Source organism: Dipodomys ordii, unplaced genomic scaffold, assembly GCF_000151885.1.
Source record: "Dipodomys ordii isolate 6190 unplaced genomic scaffold, Dord_2.0 Scaffold195, whole genome shotgun sequence".
In the NCBI taxonomy this organism is placed as follows: Eukaryota; Metazoa; Chordata; class Mammalia; order Rodentia; family Heteromyidae; genus Dipodomys; species Dipodomys ordii.
In genome coordinates this window covers 753,929-771,526 of record NW_012267411.1, presented here as the reverse complement: position 1 = coordinate 771,526, position 17,598 = coordinate 753,929, and the positions used below count along the sequence as shown (strand labels likewise).

The 17,598-nt window shown below is 38.0% G+C and overlaps 1 protein-coding gene across 1 annotated transcript in view; it reads left to right on the top strand.

Moving 5' to 3' along the window:
- The window catches only part of Prkar2b (protein kinase, cAMP-dependent, regulatory, type II, beta), a 167,959-nt gene that overhangs the window by 137,895 nt on the left and 12,466 nt on the right, over positions 1-17,598 (top strand). The window contains exons 4-6 of the mRNA XM_013034718.1: positions 104-187; positions 12,326-12,432; positions 14,937-15,090. Coding sequence (XP_012890172.1) covers positions 104-187; positions 12,326-12,432; positions 14,937-15,090 — 345 coding nt within the window. The remainder of the gene's footprint in view (positions 1-103; positions 188-12,325; positions 12,433-14,936; positions 15,091-17,598) is intronic.

Genomic DNA, 17,598 nt, shown 5'->3' with positions numbered 1-17,598 from the left:
GAACAAGAGCACTAACAGTTCTTTCTAGCATACCTGTTGCTTCTTAAACAATTTTGATTGGTATTAACTCCTGTTTTTTTCCCATGATTTTGTATCATTTTAGATTATACATCCCAAAACTGATGATCAAAGAAATAGATTGCAAGAGGCTTGCAAAGACATCTTGCTGTTTAAGAACCTGGATCCGGTAAGATAAATCTTGATAAGAGAAATGGTTTCTTCAGTACCAGGGTCAGGAGCCATGAAATGGTTTGAATTGATCCTCTTCCCAAGTTAATATCACTCTGGGATGGTTGCAGTGGGCTCATCTGTGTTGGCGCTGCAGGAGACAAAAAGTGAGAGGGGTTCACACTGTGAGAGTCTGGAACCAAGAAAGCCTTGCTGGCTGTCTTGAATTAAGGTTACTTGCTCCACACATAGTCCTGATAAGACTGGCTAAGGAAAGGTTCAGACCTTGCATTCTTCATACATTCCATAGACAAGTGCAGGAGCATTTATGGTACGTGGAGGAGGGCCTCTCTCAACAGAGAGACTATATTTGAGTGTGTAAAACCTCTATATTATACATAACTTTTAAAGTAGAGAATTTTGAAATCTCTTGCACTTGGTTAGGGTCTTTCTAGGGTGCTCACTCAGTGAATAAGCTTGCTCTCCAATTTGCAAAATCAACTCTGTTCTTTTTTTTCCCCAAACTTCACATCATCTACCTTTCAGTTTGATGCCTTAGAGAAAAAAAAGAATTAATTCAGTCTCTACTTTTTTCTTTTACTTTTTTTGGTAGGAGGGCTTCTTAAAAAGGCAAGTTTTGAAAGATTAAAGGAAATGTTCTCCTAGCAAGTATGAAGCATTGAGATTAAAGGAAATGTTTGCCTAGCAAGTGTGAGGCACTGAGACTCAACGTCAGCTGTGCCCTCAGAAACCACCAAAAACAAACAAACACAAACCACCTAAAACAATACCATCCTCCATCCAGCTCAAGTCTGGTTAAGAGTTTTGGTGAACTCTAAGACATAATTAACCCTGTCATGGAGTGAGAGTTCAACTGTTCAGAGTGGCCCTGGCACTTTGGTCTTTGTCTGCCCAAGTGTATTCATTCAGTCCATTTATCCTGCATTTACTGCGTTCCATCACTGAACCAACAATGCTGGTGAATGTGGCGGAAACAGACCCAGTTCAGTGCTCTGAGTTGTGGTTCTGTAGCCAGCTGGTAGATGACATGTTCTCAATATTCAATTCTTTTGTTCCAAATGCATGTTCTAAAATTTATCAAGTCTTCTACTTACAGGAAGGCTATTTTTTGACTAGGATTTTACATGGGAGAATTCCAGAAGTCACTAAAAAATTAAGGTAGCTTTCAGGTTTTACTTACCAAGGGATATTTGATGCAGATTCTGGCTCAGAAGGTCTGAGCGGAGTCTGGAAACTTGTGTTTCCTACACGTTCTCAGGTAATGTTGATGCTCCTAGCCTACAGCGTACTTCGATTACTAAGGACTAGAGCTAGGTGTGACATGTTCAAGTTCAATATTTTGGTATTGCCATATGTCATTCTGTTTGCTACTTTTCTGTTCATTGAACTGGTATTTTCATGCTTCAGCAGTGACTAAGCAGTGATATTCTGGTTGTTTGTGTATACTAACTGTACAGAAACAGTTACTAATGATACTTTCCTGAGATCCTGCCTATTCTACTCTATCCTATAAAGTAAAATTGATTTTCCTTGTTATTTCAACTTTAACTTTTTTAAAGTTAATTACTTTTTTCAGTTAATTGAACTCAGGGCTTATACATGCTAGGCAGGCAACTCTACCACTTGCGCTACATCTCAGCACCTTTTTTCATGGGTGGTTTTCAGGGTAGGGCCAAGCTTCATACCTAGGCTAGCCTGAGCTACAGTTCTTCTACTTGTGTTTCTCCTAGTCCAGGATGACAAGTGTGTGTCAGTACACACAGCCATTGTGCTTCCCTCCTAGCTGGGATAATAGATGTGTGCCGTCACTCACAGCCATTGGTTGAGATATGGAGTCTCATGTTCCTTTATTCTGGGCTGGCCTCAAGCTGCAGTTCCTTGATCTCTCAGAGCACTGTGAAATTATGACTGTGTTTTAAACTATTTTTTAAGAACATCTTTTTGTTAGTATAGTTTGGTAAGGAGCATCTTTACTGCATTAAAGTGCTTTACTTAACGTGCATTACTGCATTTTTTTTACAAATATGATTTCTTTTAGACTTTTTTCACTGCTCTGTCCAAAATCTTCAAAGTATATTTTAAAAGCAAGGTTATATAGAGGACAGAAAGGCCCCAGCTGGGTGCTGGGTGCTCACACCTATAATCTTAGTTATTCAGGAGGCTGAGATCTGAAGTTTGTGATTCAAAGCCAGCTCAGGCAAGAAAGTCGGTGAGACTCTTATCTCCAATTAACTACCGAAAGATGGAAGTGGAACTGTGGCTTTAGTTATAGAGCACTAGACTTGAGCAAAAAAGTTCAGTACCCAGTCCCTAAGTTCAAGCTCCAGGACTAGCATACACACAGACACAGACAGACAGACAGACACACACACACACACACACACACAAACTATAAATGTGTGTTTTATAGAGAATGTTGTTTTATAGAGAAGCCACACAAATATAGTTAGGTATTTCTAAAGTGATAATTTTATTTTTCTTTTTGTTATGAAATAGGCTTTTGCTATATAGGCTCAGACTATACTCAAACTTGTGGTTCTCCTGTTTCAGCCTTCCAAGTGTTGAGATCATAGATGTGTGCTATTATATTCAATGAAGATTAATTTTTGAATTTGAGATCAAACTAGCTTGATTTATTTCCCTCTTCTCAAATTTATTACTTAGAATGAGAAATTTAGCCTAAAAATGTAAGATTGAATATTTTATAATAAGCACATATTTCCAGCAACCTTCTAGTGTGTGTGTGTGTGTGTGTGTGTGTGTAAACTCAAATGTATTTTAATTGAAGTATATATTCAACTCATATGATCCGTCGATCCTGTAACTTCTTTCCATTCAATTTCTTTACTGTCCCTAGTTTCAAAGCTTCCATAAGGTGTTTGGTGCCATCAAGGTGGTTAGATGTGACTCTTGCCCTCTGGGACCTATACTTGGGTGAGACCCAAGCACACAGACAAAGAATGTTGGTAATAGATGGTGACATGTGCTCAGGGTGCTGTAAGAGGATGAGTTGTGTCTTAAGCTACCCTGAAGATTCAGAAAGCTGGAGATCCTGCTGAGCTGCACTTAAGAAAGTGAGAAGGAAAACACTGGGTTACAAAAAGTTCGGAGAGTATTACCACTAGAGCCTAAGCGGACATCAGATGGCAAGGGAGTTAATGAGTGGATGCTGTTTCAAGAAGGGCATTCTGAAGTGCTATCCTATAACACTGGACACATCCTTTAAGCAGTGGGCCCAACTGAAGAGTTTGAGCACAAAATTAACATTGTACTCATCTAATATTCCCTTGGGTGGCAACATAGAGGGTAGAATTAAAGAGCAGAGAGCAATGAAGGACATGGACCAGTGAGGAAACTATGCTATGACCCAACGTAAAGAAATAGGCTTGAAGTAGGGAAGGAAGAAAAGGGTTAGACTGAAATGGTGTCAAAAAATAAACAGGATTAACAGAATTTGCTGGTTCCTTTAGTTGGAGCCTGACAGGCTAAGATGACTGTCAGTACGTAGTGGAATTACTGTGCAATAGCAAAAGTTGAGGGACACGTGAGAAAAAATAATTGATAATTAGCAAGAATGACTTGGCTTTGTATTTACTCGTTCATCGGACTTTCCTGAAGTCATTGTTGAGCTTGAAAATACTGCATTTCCTGGACCTCCGAACATTTATCTGCAAAGGACTGTATATTTATATGTTGAACCACAGCATTTATAATTATTCATCTCTTTGAAGATACTCTTTTCATGAATATTTTAATGCTTAACTCTGTAGGCCATTTTGCTTCTGAAATATTTCTAATCTGAGGCTAAATGAAATAATTTTCCTGTGCTATATGACAGGTTCTCTCATTAGTGCAGAGTAAATTATTTCTTAACTGAGTCAGGGCCTTTTATTGAGCTCAGTCTTGCATTTGCATTCTGTGGGAGAATTAGATGTGAATTTCCTACAGTAGTTGTCAGTCATTGTGCTAAACCTCTGCATATTAAATATTTCCTACTTTCTCTCCACTCTATGCATGATTATGAGGAAATTATGTTTTTGATTGACTAGAACAGATAATCTGTCACAAAGAGAAGTTCCAAAAGAAATAACTTTTTTCTTCATTTTTTTCAGAATTTTTCATAGAGACATGTATAAATTCTTTATCACTTAAAAGTTGTGCATTATGTATCTATTATAAAATGTACCCAATTCTAACTTAAACAAAAATTTGCTATAGTAATCTTACCTTACATTTCTTTTTTCCCTAGTTCAACGGGTAGAGTCAGAATGAATCAATAAAGCAGATATTCCTCTCCTACCTGCCTTAAAAGAGTTGAAATAAGCATAGAAAAATAAAGTATTAGTAAACTATGTAATCAACGTTCAGAATTTGACAGGTGACCATATGCTGCTTCAGCTGATGAACTCATTTGGGTAAAAGGGTCCCCATGAGGCCAATTAGCACCACATCAGAATAGCTGTGTTTTACTGGCACTCTGCTTCATCCTTAGCACTGGCTGCTGGCCCACAAACAGGTGCCAGAGCTTACCCAGCAACCCACAGAAGGGACAGAAACCACTTTCCTACAACCTTAAAGCCATTATTTGTCCAAGGCTTTCTTAGTCCATGTGAAGCTGCAAAATTATATTCTATTCTCAAATTGTTTTTTTAATTAAGAAGTTTTAAGTTAATATAGGAAAATTTTGCTAAAATTCAGAATGCACAAAAAATAGAGGAAATCTACCCCTTATCTCTGTCTCCCAGCAACCCCAGTTTCTCTCCGCTGAGTTATGTTAATATCATGTGCATTTTCCGGGGTTAGGGAATGAATAAACAAATGTGAATTCTCTTCTGAAATATAGCTGGTTAAATAGAATTTCCAGAGTCTCTCTAATAATTATTTTTATTAGTATCTTAAAAGTTTAGAGTGATAGCTTTTATGTGTTTTGGAGCGAAGCCATGAAACTACATTAATGTTTTGTGGTATAAACTGTTAAGATTATGTACATAATAGAGAAACTCAAAATAACCAAAACAACATTGAAAAAAAGTGCAGGGCTGTAGTTCTTAAATTTCCCAGTTTAAAAATTTACTGCATGGAGAGGAGTGGGTGAGAATGTTGAAAGTGGTGACATTGATCAAGACATTGTATTCATAACTGATTTGTTAAATGGCAACTCCTTTGTACAACTACTTAAAGATAATAAAAGTAAAAACTCACTGTAAAGCCACAGTACTAAAAACTGTGTGGTTTTGGCTTAGGCTATAGAGAAATAAGGAGTTAGAATTGAGTTTAGAATGGATTAAAACCCTATCATTTAAGAGCTGAAATACTAAACTCTTAGAAGAAAACATAGAGCTAAGTCTTGATGATCTTGGATTTAGCAATGAATTCTTAGATACCCAAAGTGAGAGATAAATTGGACTTTATATAAATAAGACATTTTTACATCATTAAATATACCTCCCATAAAAAAAAAGAAGGAAAAAAAGACAAGACTACAGAATGGGAGATGTTAGCAAATCATATATATGGTAAGTGTCTAGTATCTAAGATATATAAATAACACAACATCAAAAAGAAAAAATTAATTTATAAATTGGCAAAGTACTTGAATAGCTTTCTCCAAAGAACATATATGACCAACAAGCTGATGAACATATTCTCAATATGATTAGTCATTAAGAAAGTACAAATTGGTCTGGGAAGGTGGCTCAGTGGAAGAGTGCTTGCCTTGCATATATGAGGCCCTGGGTTTGATTCCTTAGCACCACATAAGCAGAAAAAGCTGGAAGTGGCGCTGTGGCTCAAGTGGTAGTATGCTAGCCTTGAACTGAAGAGCTGAGGGACAGCGCCCAGGCCCAGAGTTCAGGCTCCACAATCGGCAAAAAACAAAAACAACAACAAAAAAGAAAGTACAAATGAACACTACAGTGAAATACCACTTTATCTCCATTAAGATAGTTATCGTTGAAAAAAAAAAGAAAGAAAAGAAAAGAACACTGGTGAGGATGTGAAGAAAGTAGAACCCTCTTACATTGCTAGTTGGAAAGTATAATGGTTCAGCTGCTATGGAAAGTGGCTGTGTGTTCTTCAGAAAGTTAAATGGAGCTCAGGTATGGTACCACACACCTGAAAGAATTGAGAACTAGTACTTGTATAGGAATGTTCATAACAGCACTATTCCTGAGACAGGGGGGAAATAACTTGTCCATTAACACAATGAATAAGCATTGTGGGATTTATATATGTTATTCCTTAGTTTAAAAAAGTATTCAAGTATGATACGTGCTCCAAATGGGATGAATTTTGTAAACACTATGATAAATGACGCAGAAAGTCACTTTTATGATTGTATTGTATTGAAGTATTCAGAATAGATAACTATGGAAAGAAGAAAACAGATTGTTGGTTTCCAAGAGGAAGGTGGCAAGTTCCTGCTTAGTGGGAATATGTGTTTAAGGTTTTCTTCTGGTGTGATGAAAATATTGTAACTATGTTGAGGTGGTGGTAATAGAGCTGTGGTTCTATTAATTGTTCACTTTTTGAGCTAATTAATACTATGTAAATTTTATCTCACCATAAAAATGTACTTCTTTCCCACCACTTCTTTTTAATATTGTACTGGAAATCCAAACTAACACAGCTAGGAAAAGGAATAAAGATTGTACTAAGGAAGGAAGAAACACTGTCCTTGTTCATAAACAACATGATTATCTAAGTAGAAAATCTTGGGCTGGGAAGGTGGCTCAGTGGTAGAGTGCTTGCCTTGCATGCATGAGGCCCTGGGCCTCACAGCACCACATAAGCAGAAAAAGCTGGAAGTGGTGCTTTGGCTCAAGTGGTAGAGTGCTAGTCTTGAGCTGAAGAGCTCAGGGACAGTGTCAAGGCCCAAAGTTCAGGCCCCACAACCGACAAAAAAAAGAAAGAAAAAAAGAAGAAGAAAACCTTAAAGAATTGACAAAAAGATTCCCAGAGCTAATAAGTGATTATAGTAAGGATACAGGTTAATATATTAAAAAGTCATTCACTTTCAAATATATCAACAACAAATAAGCAGAATTTGAAATTAAAATCACATATCATTTACATTATCCATCCTTTAAAAGAAATACATATATACATATCTACAGAGATACAGCTGTATAGCTATCTATATCTGTATCATAGATATATTTATATAGGTGTATCTATAGATATCTATAGCCATAGATATAGATAGACATCTATAGATATATCTCTAGATGTAGATATACAGATATATCTATATATGTATTTTATTTAAATGAGGGGTATATCTATATAGATAGATATATAAACTTACAGGTTGAGAATTGCAAAACTGATTGAAAACAAAAACAAATGAACTAAATATGGAGAGATATCCCATGATAATATGTAGAATCATCCACTATTGTCAAGATGTAAATTCTTCCCAATTAGATCTATAGATTCACTGCAATGACAATGAAGGTCCCAGCAAGTTACTTTGTAGATAGCAACACACTGATTCTAAAACTTACATATGGAACAGATAAATCTGGAGAGACAAAAGGCCCAGAATAGTCAACACAATACTGAAGAAAAGTGAGAGGATTGATACTGATTTGAATACGGAGTGTGAAAGTATGCTAATTGAGACACTGTGAAGATGACAGAAGTATGTAAATCTCTCAGTAGAACAGTCTCAGGCAGCTCCACAAACATAAATCAATCTCTGAAAAAGGAACAAACATCCTGTTTTTAACAAACAGTGCAGGAACAACTGAACATCACTCCAAAAAATGAATCTAGATATATCTTATTACCCCCCCCCCACACACAGCCAAATCAACTCAACATCTTACAGATCTAAGTGTAAGATACATAAAATGCCCAGAGGACAGTACAGGAGAGAAATCTAGATGATTTGGGATTTGGTGATGAGTTTTTATTTTAGTTTGACACCAGAGACACAATCCATCATCAACAGAATGAAGAAATAATAAGAGACAGGGAGAAAATACTTGGGAAGGAGACATAAAAAACAAAACAAAACTAAGAACTTATTAGAGAGAAAACTCTAGTTAAAAACACAGACTAAACACCTTAACAGATACTTCATTGAAGACGAGGAGCTGAACAGATGAAAAGATGCTTCACATAATGTATCTTTGAGGAAAGGCTAATTAAAATAACAATGAAATATCCTATACCCCCTATTAGAATTATGGCTAAAATTTCAAACTGACCTTACCAGGTCTTCGCATTGTGCTAAAATCAGGCAGCATCAACTCTGTGGTCTCACTGCTGGCAGAATTTGCTGTCACGGACTTCCGCGGGACAAGTGAGAGTCCCAGCCTATTCACAGTTGCCTAGTTCTTTAGAATATGAATATGCCAGAATATATTTATCCAATGCCCCGTTATGTAAACATTAGTTTTATTTCCAATCTTTTGTAGTTAGGGGGATACAGTGAAGGATACTGGCACATGTGTCCTTTTTCAGCTCTCTATAGAAGAACTCCCTAAAAAAGGAGTAGTGGGAGGAAGGTGTGCACATTTGAAATCTTACTAATCATTGTTCAGTTGCTTTCTGTAGTTGGTTCCATTTTACCTTCTCAGAAGCTTGTGTGATCTTCCTTGTAGTGTGCTATTTGGACATTTATATCTTTTAATCAGACAAATGAAAAATGGTTTGTCATTTTCAATCTTACATCTTTTCAGATTTTTAAGATATTCTGAAGCTTTGCAAATCTTTTGTCTTTAATGATCTAAAAATAGTTCTTTTAGTATGGGGTGTTTGTTCATCAGTTGTGAAGGGCACTTTATATGCCCTTTCAATCTGAATACTATTCTTTGGTCTTAGTGCATCAATTCTAGCTCTCTTTGTTTCTTTCCTTTCTGGTTTCCATTATTTCAGTTTCTAGAACTACTGTCTGTTCATCTCTCTATTCATTTTCTTTGTGGTTTTGTTTTTACTTTGTCTTCTTTTATTAAAAAACTATCAGTAATGGTGGATATATTCTACTTTCACTTGTCAACCCCGTAGTGTACAACACCAAGAGAAAATTCTACTGCCAATGTGGTCTTGAGTGGTAAGGTTGCTAATGATGTAACATGCCATCAGTGTAGCTATGAACCTCTCTGATGGGGGTGTTGTGCCCTGTGTGCTTGTGAACCTAAAACTACTCTTTTAAGTAATTTTTGGGGGGGTACAGTCCTGGGGCCTGAACTCAGGACCTGGGTTCTGTCCCTGAGCATTTTTGCTCAAGGATAGCACTCTACCAGCTTGAGCCATAGCTCCACTTTTGGCTTCTTCGGTGTTTAATTGGAGACAAGAGTCTGTCAGACTAGGATAGCCTGGTCTGTCTTTGAACCATGATCCTCGGATCTTAGCCTTTTGGTAGCTAGGATGACAGGTGTGAGCCACCAGCACTCAGCAAAGCACTATTCTAAGTAAAAAATTTTAAGGGAAACATTTGTTCAAAACTCAGTCCCACAAAGTAATGAAATGAAATACAGGAAAAATTTTGGAAATCATGTTAAATTTCCAAGCTACACCATTTTTCCTCTTTTCTTTTTCTAAATCCTCTGTGTGTGTGTGTGTGTGTGTGTGTGAGAGAGAGAGAGAGAGAGAGAGAGAGAAAGAGAAAGAGAGAGAAAGAGAGAGGTAGAGAAGTGGGCAGAAAGAGAGACAGATGGATATAGCTTCTTGAATATCTCCACGTGCACTAGTAGAAATTTCTAGAAGATCTTTTTCTGTACCTGACATCTGCATCTCTTATGGTGTTTGCCTGTTTATCTTAGTCTTATAGGCTGCCAGAGGGGCAACGAAAAGCTGCTTTGGAGCTCTGCCTGCTGGTGCAGTGCTGGGCAGGGCTGGCAGGGAGCCGCTGTTAGGCTGGGAAGCCTCACTTCCTGCAGGTGGAAGCGTACTGTTGGGCACCTGCACTTACTGTGTCTCTTCTGATTCCCTGATTTGTTTCCTTTCTCTTTGACCTCTTGCTTCTGAAGAGTTGTATACACACTTGGACACTCGGTGTTGTGTTCAGAGTAGAGAGATTTTTGAAGGGAGCTGTCAACCCATCCCTGTGTGACTATATCATTTCATTTGTTCTGGGCTTTGAGTTCAGTCCCGTCCTGAGGAACAGCAAGGCATGTTGGCCTCTCCACCGGCCCCTGCCGCCTTTACGTCACCTTTGCTCTGGAACTCTCATCTAGCACTGCCTCCTCCCACATGCTCTGCTGTGTGGGCTCCTGTCTTCAACCTCTTGTACTGAAATGGAGATTCAAAGGGAGAAGAATCACACGGTATCTCACTCTCTTTACCCAAAAGACTGCTTCAAACTGTATTTTCCACTTGACACCTCCACCCCAATCTGTTATCCATTCTTTATTTTGTGTCTAGTCATTGATTTTTGACCTGGCCAGTGATTTTGTAATCGCAGAGAGCTCAGGACTTACGGGTGGTGGAATTCGGAACCCTGCAAGCCCTGACTTAGCTGTTCCTGTTGCGTGCTGCTGTTTCTTCAGCTCCTCTCTCAAGTCTGTTCGGAGGTCACAATTCTGCCTGTTTTGGTCAGAAGAAAAATTTCTTTCATCTCGGTTTATTCTCATGAGCTGAACTTTATCCTTAAGTTTTGTCACCCACACTTAAGCAGAATAAAAATTTTATATCATTGAAATGGTTGTGGAATATAGTTTAGATGTTTCTGACAGATCTGCATTGGAGAGGTAGATGGTTGCTTTTTGGCGAAAATCTTCATGACAAAGAATAGTGACAGAATATTTGCCACTCATTTTTTGTTTGGCTCCTTTCTTCTCTCTTTTTTTCCCTTCCTCCATCTCTCCTTCCCTCCCTAGCATATATTACTTGTACAAGGAGGATTTCCTTGTGATATTTCCACACATGTATTCATTGTCTCCTGATTAACTTTACCCTTGGACCATAGTCATCTTTATTTACCCTAATTGTAGCTAGTACTGCTAATATTCCTCTGTACCTCAACAGAGACTGTTGTACTTTCTTGTTATGTATATTTTGTTTTACTGTGTAATAATTGCACCAAGGGTCAGACATACATGTATTTTTCTCAGAATAACCTCTATATTTGCTATTTCTTTCCCTGTCCCCAAACCCCTATTGATCAACAACTTTCACTGAGATTTCTTATGACATCTTCATATTTAGTTGCACTGTATTTGAAAATTATTCACCCTACATCCATCTTTTCATCCCTCCTTCCCCTCATCCATTTAAACAATTCCAGAGCTAGGAGTCATGTTCTATGTATGTATGTGTATATGTATGTATGTATTATACATACATGTCCATGAATATGTGTGTCTTTTAGGATTAGCTTCCACATATGAGTTAAAACATACGATTTTGCTTTTTTAAGTTTGGTTTATCTCCTTCATTCATTGCTTTTGTTATTTTTCTACTTTGTTCTATTTTGTTTTGAGTGTGGACCCTTCAACCCCCCAAAAATAATACTGGACTCCAAATCTAAATTCACCAGGTATTTAAATAATTTCTACAAAATTTCTAGGAAAAGGGCTGGGAAGGTGGCTCAGTGGTAGAGCGCTTGCCTTGCATGCTAGAGGCCCTGGGTTCGATTCCTCAGCACCACATAAGCAAAAAGAAAAAAGCCAGAAGTGGCACTGTGGCTCAAGTGGTAGAGCACTAGCCTTGAGCTGAAGAGCTGAGGGACAGCGCCCAGGCCCAGAGTTCAGGCCCCACGACCGGACCCCCCCCCCCAAAATTTTTTTTCTAGGAAAAACTAATGGGGAAATTTAAGAATGAATATAATACAAAGAAATTTGAAATCATTCTTTTCCATCCTTCTTGTTTTTAGTTGCTAAGATTATATTTCATAAGTTATGTGGTGGTTGAATGGTTCATTTTTCATTTTAAAATGGTGATGGTTGCAAATGTTCTGAAATAGAGTAATTATAATTACTTTTATTCAAATACTGAATATGAGAATAAATATATAATCATCTCATTTGTCAGTGGTTAGGAAGACCGCACTGTGCATACACAAGACTTAATGGCAGTTATATTTCATTTCCTTGAGATCTTCCACAGAACCATAAAGGCTATTATGGTTACTTAAGAAAACATGTTTTAGATACACATAAAAATTGTATCTTCTCTTTTCAAAAAATAGGAACAGATGTCTCAAGTATTAGATGCCATGTTTGAAAAGTTGGTCAAAGAGGGAGAGCATGTGATTGATCAAGGTGATGATGGGGACAACTTTTACGTAATTGATAGGTAAGTTTTGTTCACCCTCACTACTGGCTTTACAGGAGCTTTTGTGTATGATCTTCGTGGTTACAAGTACTGTCAATCTGATCTCTGCTGTTGCTTCTTACTCTTAACACTACATAACAGGCACTGTAAATATATTGTGAATACAGGTGGTAAGACCAGACTGGATCTTGCAAAGAGGCGTAGTTTATTAAAAAAAAAAAAAAAAAAAAAAGCTGCGGTCTGGGTTAGTCTATTAATCCCAGTTATTAAGATGAGCTTCCTCATTTGCCAACTTCTGCTTGAACTTGAAAGCCAAAGTGAGATACAACACTAGAATAGTGTTCTAGTAGAACTCAATCTGTGCATTCATCCTTTTCAAAGCTCATGCTTAAAAGAGCTCATATATTTCAGAGGGTCTCAAGGAAAAAGCCAGTCAGTCCCCCTCCTGCTTCGGCCTCATCCCATGTCAGCAGTGTGAGCAGCTTGTTATTATATTTTATATCATATTTATATTGTATTATTAAATTTGTCTTGTAAAGTCTAGAAATCTTATTAAATGGCACACAAATCATATTGAAAATCTAATTTCAGGAAACTTATACTTTAATTCATCAAGAACAATGTGTCTTTTCTAATCAATAGATGAGTTCTAAAACAGAACAGGGAGTGCTATACACTGAGGATTTATTCTTAATGTAATTGAGAGTTGTGATTTGGGTTATTAACAACTTGCATCAATGCAGCAGCTAAAATTTCACCCAGATGTTTGTGTTTAATTGTAGGGAACCAGATGTGATACCATATTACACTTGTTAAGTGGGCGTTTTTGAATAAAAATCTGTGTTAAATAAATAGTATATTCTCTTTCAGTTAGACTCTACCCATCGATACACAGAAGTGACAAGAACTGGTTAAGGCCGCCCAGACAGTCAGTGTAGAGCTCACCTCTTAGTTCAAGTCTCCTAGCATTCAGTCAGGCTCTGTCCATGGTTATACACTGCCTGAGGCTTCCCATGATCAAAGAAGACATCTATATAAAAAGCAGCGCAGGGTATTCTAATAGACTTTAGACTGACAACGTTTCAGCTCAACTTTTTTTAAAATTACTTTGTGTATTAGTTTTGTGAACAAAATGACATATTTTATTCTATTCAAAGTGGTAAATGTAGAAAACCATTTCAATGCAAAAATGTAAGTATGCAAAATGGAATAATTTAATCTGTACTTGAAAAATAACTATCCATTGGACAAAGTCTAGGTAGCAGCCTTGAAATAGTCAATCTATGAATTATATTAAAAGCCTGTACTTTGCCTCTATTCATGACTCTCGTGTCTGCAGGCTTCTGCTGTGTTTCTTTACCATTCCTAATCCCTGTCTAGTCCTCAAAGTTACTCCTTTTTTTGGCTGCCACCTCTTCTGTCTGATAGGTTTAGCTCTTGTCTACCAGTACTCACACCTGTGAGTGATCTTTTTGTAAGAGAGATAGTTATATAAGCATACGGCCTAGGAGAGCTGGACTGCAGTTACAAGCAGAGTCTTTTGTGTGTGTGTCGGTCATGGGGCTTGAACTCTGGGCTTGGGCGCTGTCCCTCAGCTTTACAGCTCAAGGCAAGCACTCTACCACTTGAGCCACAGCACCACTTCTGGTTTTCTGGTAGTTTATTGGAGATAGGAATCTCACAGACTTTCCTGCCCTGGCTGGATTTGAACCATGATCCTTAGATCTCAGCCTCCTGATTAGCTAAGATTACAGATGTGAGCCACCAGTGCCCGGCCAGAGTCATTTTTGCCTAGAAGAAAACCCAAAATATAAGTTTAGAAAACTATTTAAAAAAACAAACAAACAGGGTCAGACATTCTGGGTCTAAGGTAAATGGTTAGAAAGAAATATTTAGGTCTTGTGGTCCCGCCTATAGGGCTCTGTTGCAACAATTATTCAATTGTGTGTTTGTAGCTAACACCAGTCACAGAAAATGCATAAAGCCACACATTTATTTAATACTCCAATAGACCTTTATTTACAGATGCAAGCATCTAGGATGGGGTCCAGCGCATGTCCCTAGTGAGTTATCGGGAGTGGTGACTAATCGAGTTGTTACAGCTTTATTCTCTTAAAAAAAGCCATTTTCTGTCTTCACAAAGATAAAACATGTTCACTTTAGAAACATCAGCACCTACATTACATGGTAAATATCCTTTTAGTCCCTCATTGTTCTTATTGTCTGAGATAAGTACAGTTAGTGTTTGACATGTATTCCTTCAGAGGACTTCCTCTTTGGTTGTAGCCTCAGATTTTCATCCTTTATTTGACCTTAAATTGTGATCGATTGGTTCCATTTTCCCCAGCAGAGCACACCCATGCCCCTCCTCTAGCCTAGTTGGTGTTCTCCACAGATCCTCACATCCCCAACCTTTTATTACTTGCTAGCAGTGGGGAGGGATAGGCTCTTCTCTGAAATAATGCTCCATTGTAATTAGATTTTGCTTGAATTTCTTTTGCCTCTAATTTCTATATGTCCAACAGAGGAACATTTGATATTTATGTAAAATGTGATGGTGTTGGAAGATGTGTTGGTAACTATGATAATCGTGGGAGTTTTGGTGAACTGGCCTTAATGTACAATACACCCAGAGCAGCTACAATCACGGCTACCTCTCCCGGTGCTCTGTGGGGTTTGGTGAGTATATGTTAATTTGATCTGAATCTCATTATTTATAAGAACCATTATGACAATACACATGTAGATAGTGAATTTACTTGTAATATGTAGATTTATTTGGAATCATCAGTCATTAGGGAATTTATTAAGCAACTGATAGATGCTGAACATTTGGTCACTAAGACTTTGCTAAGTCCAAGTTTTCACAGCCTTTCATCCAATCAAGAGCATGGGATCTCTTGGCCCTGGGGTATGATGCCAGATCCAAAATGTTCCTTATCCACTCTTTAATACCACATACTCAGGCTGGGTGCTGGTAGCTCATGCCTATAATCCTACTCAGGAGGCTTGAGATCTGAGGATTGTGGTTTGAAGCCAGCCCAGGCAAGAAAGTCTGTGAGACTCTTATTTCCAATTAAGTTCCCAAGGAAGCCAGAAATGGAATTGTGGCTCAAGTGGTAGAGTGCTATTGAGCAAAATAACCTCAGGGACAGTGCCCAGGTCTTAAGTTCAAGCCTCAGAACCAGCACAAAACAAACAGAAGTCCCACAAATCCTGCATGGCAGTTTCTCAGGTAGTTCTCTGAAGTCAGTATCATAATCTGATGAAAGTCCTCCTCACAACATGGTCCTGTGGTAGTAGCCTCTGGGAACTGGTTAGAAATGCACATTCTGGAGCCCCACTGCTGGTTCTAGCCTATGGATTGGAAATTAGAGGTGAGGCCCAGGAGTCTGTACTTGAGGAAGCCCTCCAGGTGAGTCTGCATGCCAGAGTTTGCGAAACCACTAGAAACTGATTCTCTAAGTGGTATCAATTGATTGGTAACAGCTTTATATTTAACAGTTGTGCATACGTAAACAATACTTGGTACTAGGCTTCTTACTTGACTGTATGTCTGAATGACTTGCAGTATTTTTTTAATCCTCTTGCTTGGATCCATAACAGACTAATTTTATCAGAATCTCTGGCAGTGAGACCTAGATATTAATCTGAAAACCCAAAAGCTGATGTGTTCCAAAACGCAAAACTTTTTGAGCACTGACATGCCTCCATACCTGACCTCAGGTAACAGGTTATCATCATAGACACAGATGCATTACAAATACTATATAAAATTACAATACATGTTGTGATTTTGTATTGTAATATCATGGTATAAAAGAATACATACTGTAACATGTATAATAGTGTAGGCAAGATGTACAGGATATATGTGAAACAAATGGATTTTGTGTTGAGACTTGGGTCTCATACCTCAGGTGACTCATTATGTAAGTGTAAATATTCCTTCATCTGAGAAAAAAAATCTCAAATCCAAAACCATTACTTGACTCAAGCTTTTCATATAAGGGATGCTCAATCTATACCTTTAAATAAGTTTCTTAATTGTAGTGTTTCTATATGACTTAAAAGTTGGTTTGAAGACAATGATTAAAGACATATGGCCAATGGGGGTGGGGAAAGAGGTTCTTTTCATATACAATAGCACAGTGCAAAGGTTAATATGTTGCAAAGTCTTCTGGAAGGCTGTATTATGGATAGCGATTCTCAACTTCCATAAGCTTGTAGATCCCCTGGGAATCTTGTAGACTCAAGGTGAGGCCTGTGATCTGCGTTTCTCATCGGCTTCTGGGAGCTGCCTGGTGCTTGCAGTACATATGGTTGAAAACAGCCTACCTTGCAGTTTTGGAGTATGTTTCTTAGGTTATTTTTCCTAAATCACTTGGTAGAAGAAGAAGTTGAACTGAATAGGAAGTTTGTTTAACTATCTCATTTCTAAAGACTGCGGTGTTACAGAAGTTACATATTATTCAACTCAGCATTTGACTCAGAAGTAGATTGAGCTGATAAAAATATCTCTTGATCTGAGAAACAAGATGTTTTACATTTGTTTTTTTTTTATTAGAACCAGGCAGTTATTTAAAACATGATGAGTCACTTTTTTAAGTTGTAGGGGGAAAAATGGAGCTGTTTTAGGTGGAAGGCAGCTCCTCAATCTGAAGTGTTTTTAAGGACTCTCGAAGATCTGAACACCCAAACTAGCAAAGAAAAAACATATGTGAGCAGACCTGGGTTTATAAAAAGTGTTTACCCAGATAAATCTAGTATCTACCATGATCTGTACTTTTTTTTTTTTTTGTCGGTCATGGGGCTTGAACTCTGGGCCTGGGCTCTGTCCCTCAGCTCTTCAGCTCAAGGCGAGCGCTCTACCACTTGAGCTACAGCGCCACTTCCAGTTTTTCTGGTGGTTTATTGGAGATAGGAGTCTCACGGTCTTTCCTGCCCGGGCTGGCTTTGAACCGTGATCCTCAGATCTCAGCCTCCTGAGTAGCTAGGATTACAGGCGTGAGCCACCAGCGCCCGGCGATCTGTACTGTTAAGCAAGGTATAACGTAAAAATGTAGTCATTCCAATGGGGTTGCCAGTCTGGATTCGATTGTCTCACACCAAGGAGACCTCTCTCATACAAGATCAATTATTTTCAGATTGGCCTCTTTGAATGTTGACAATTTCTACCCTTGTTGA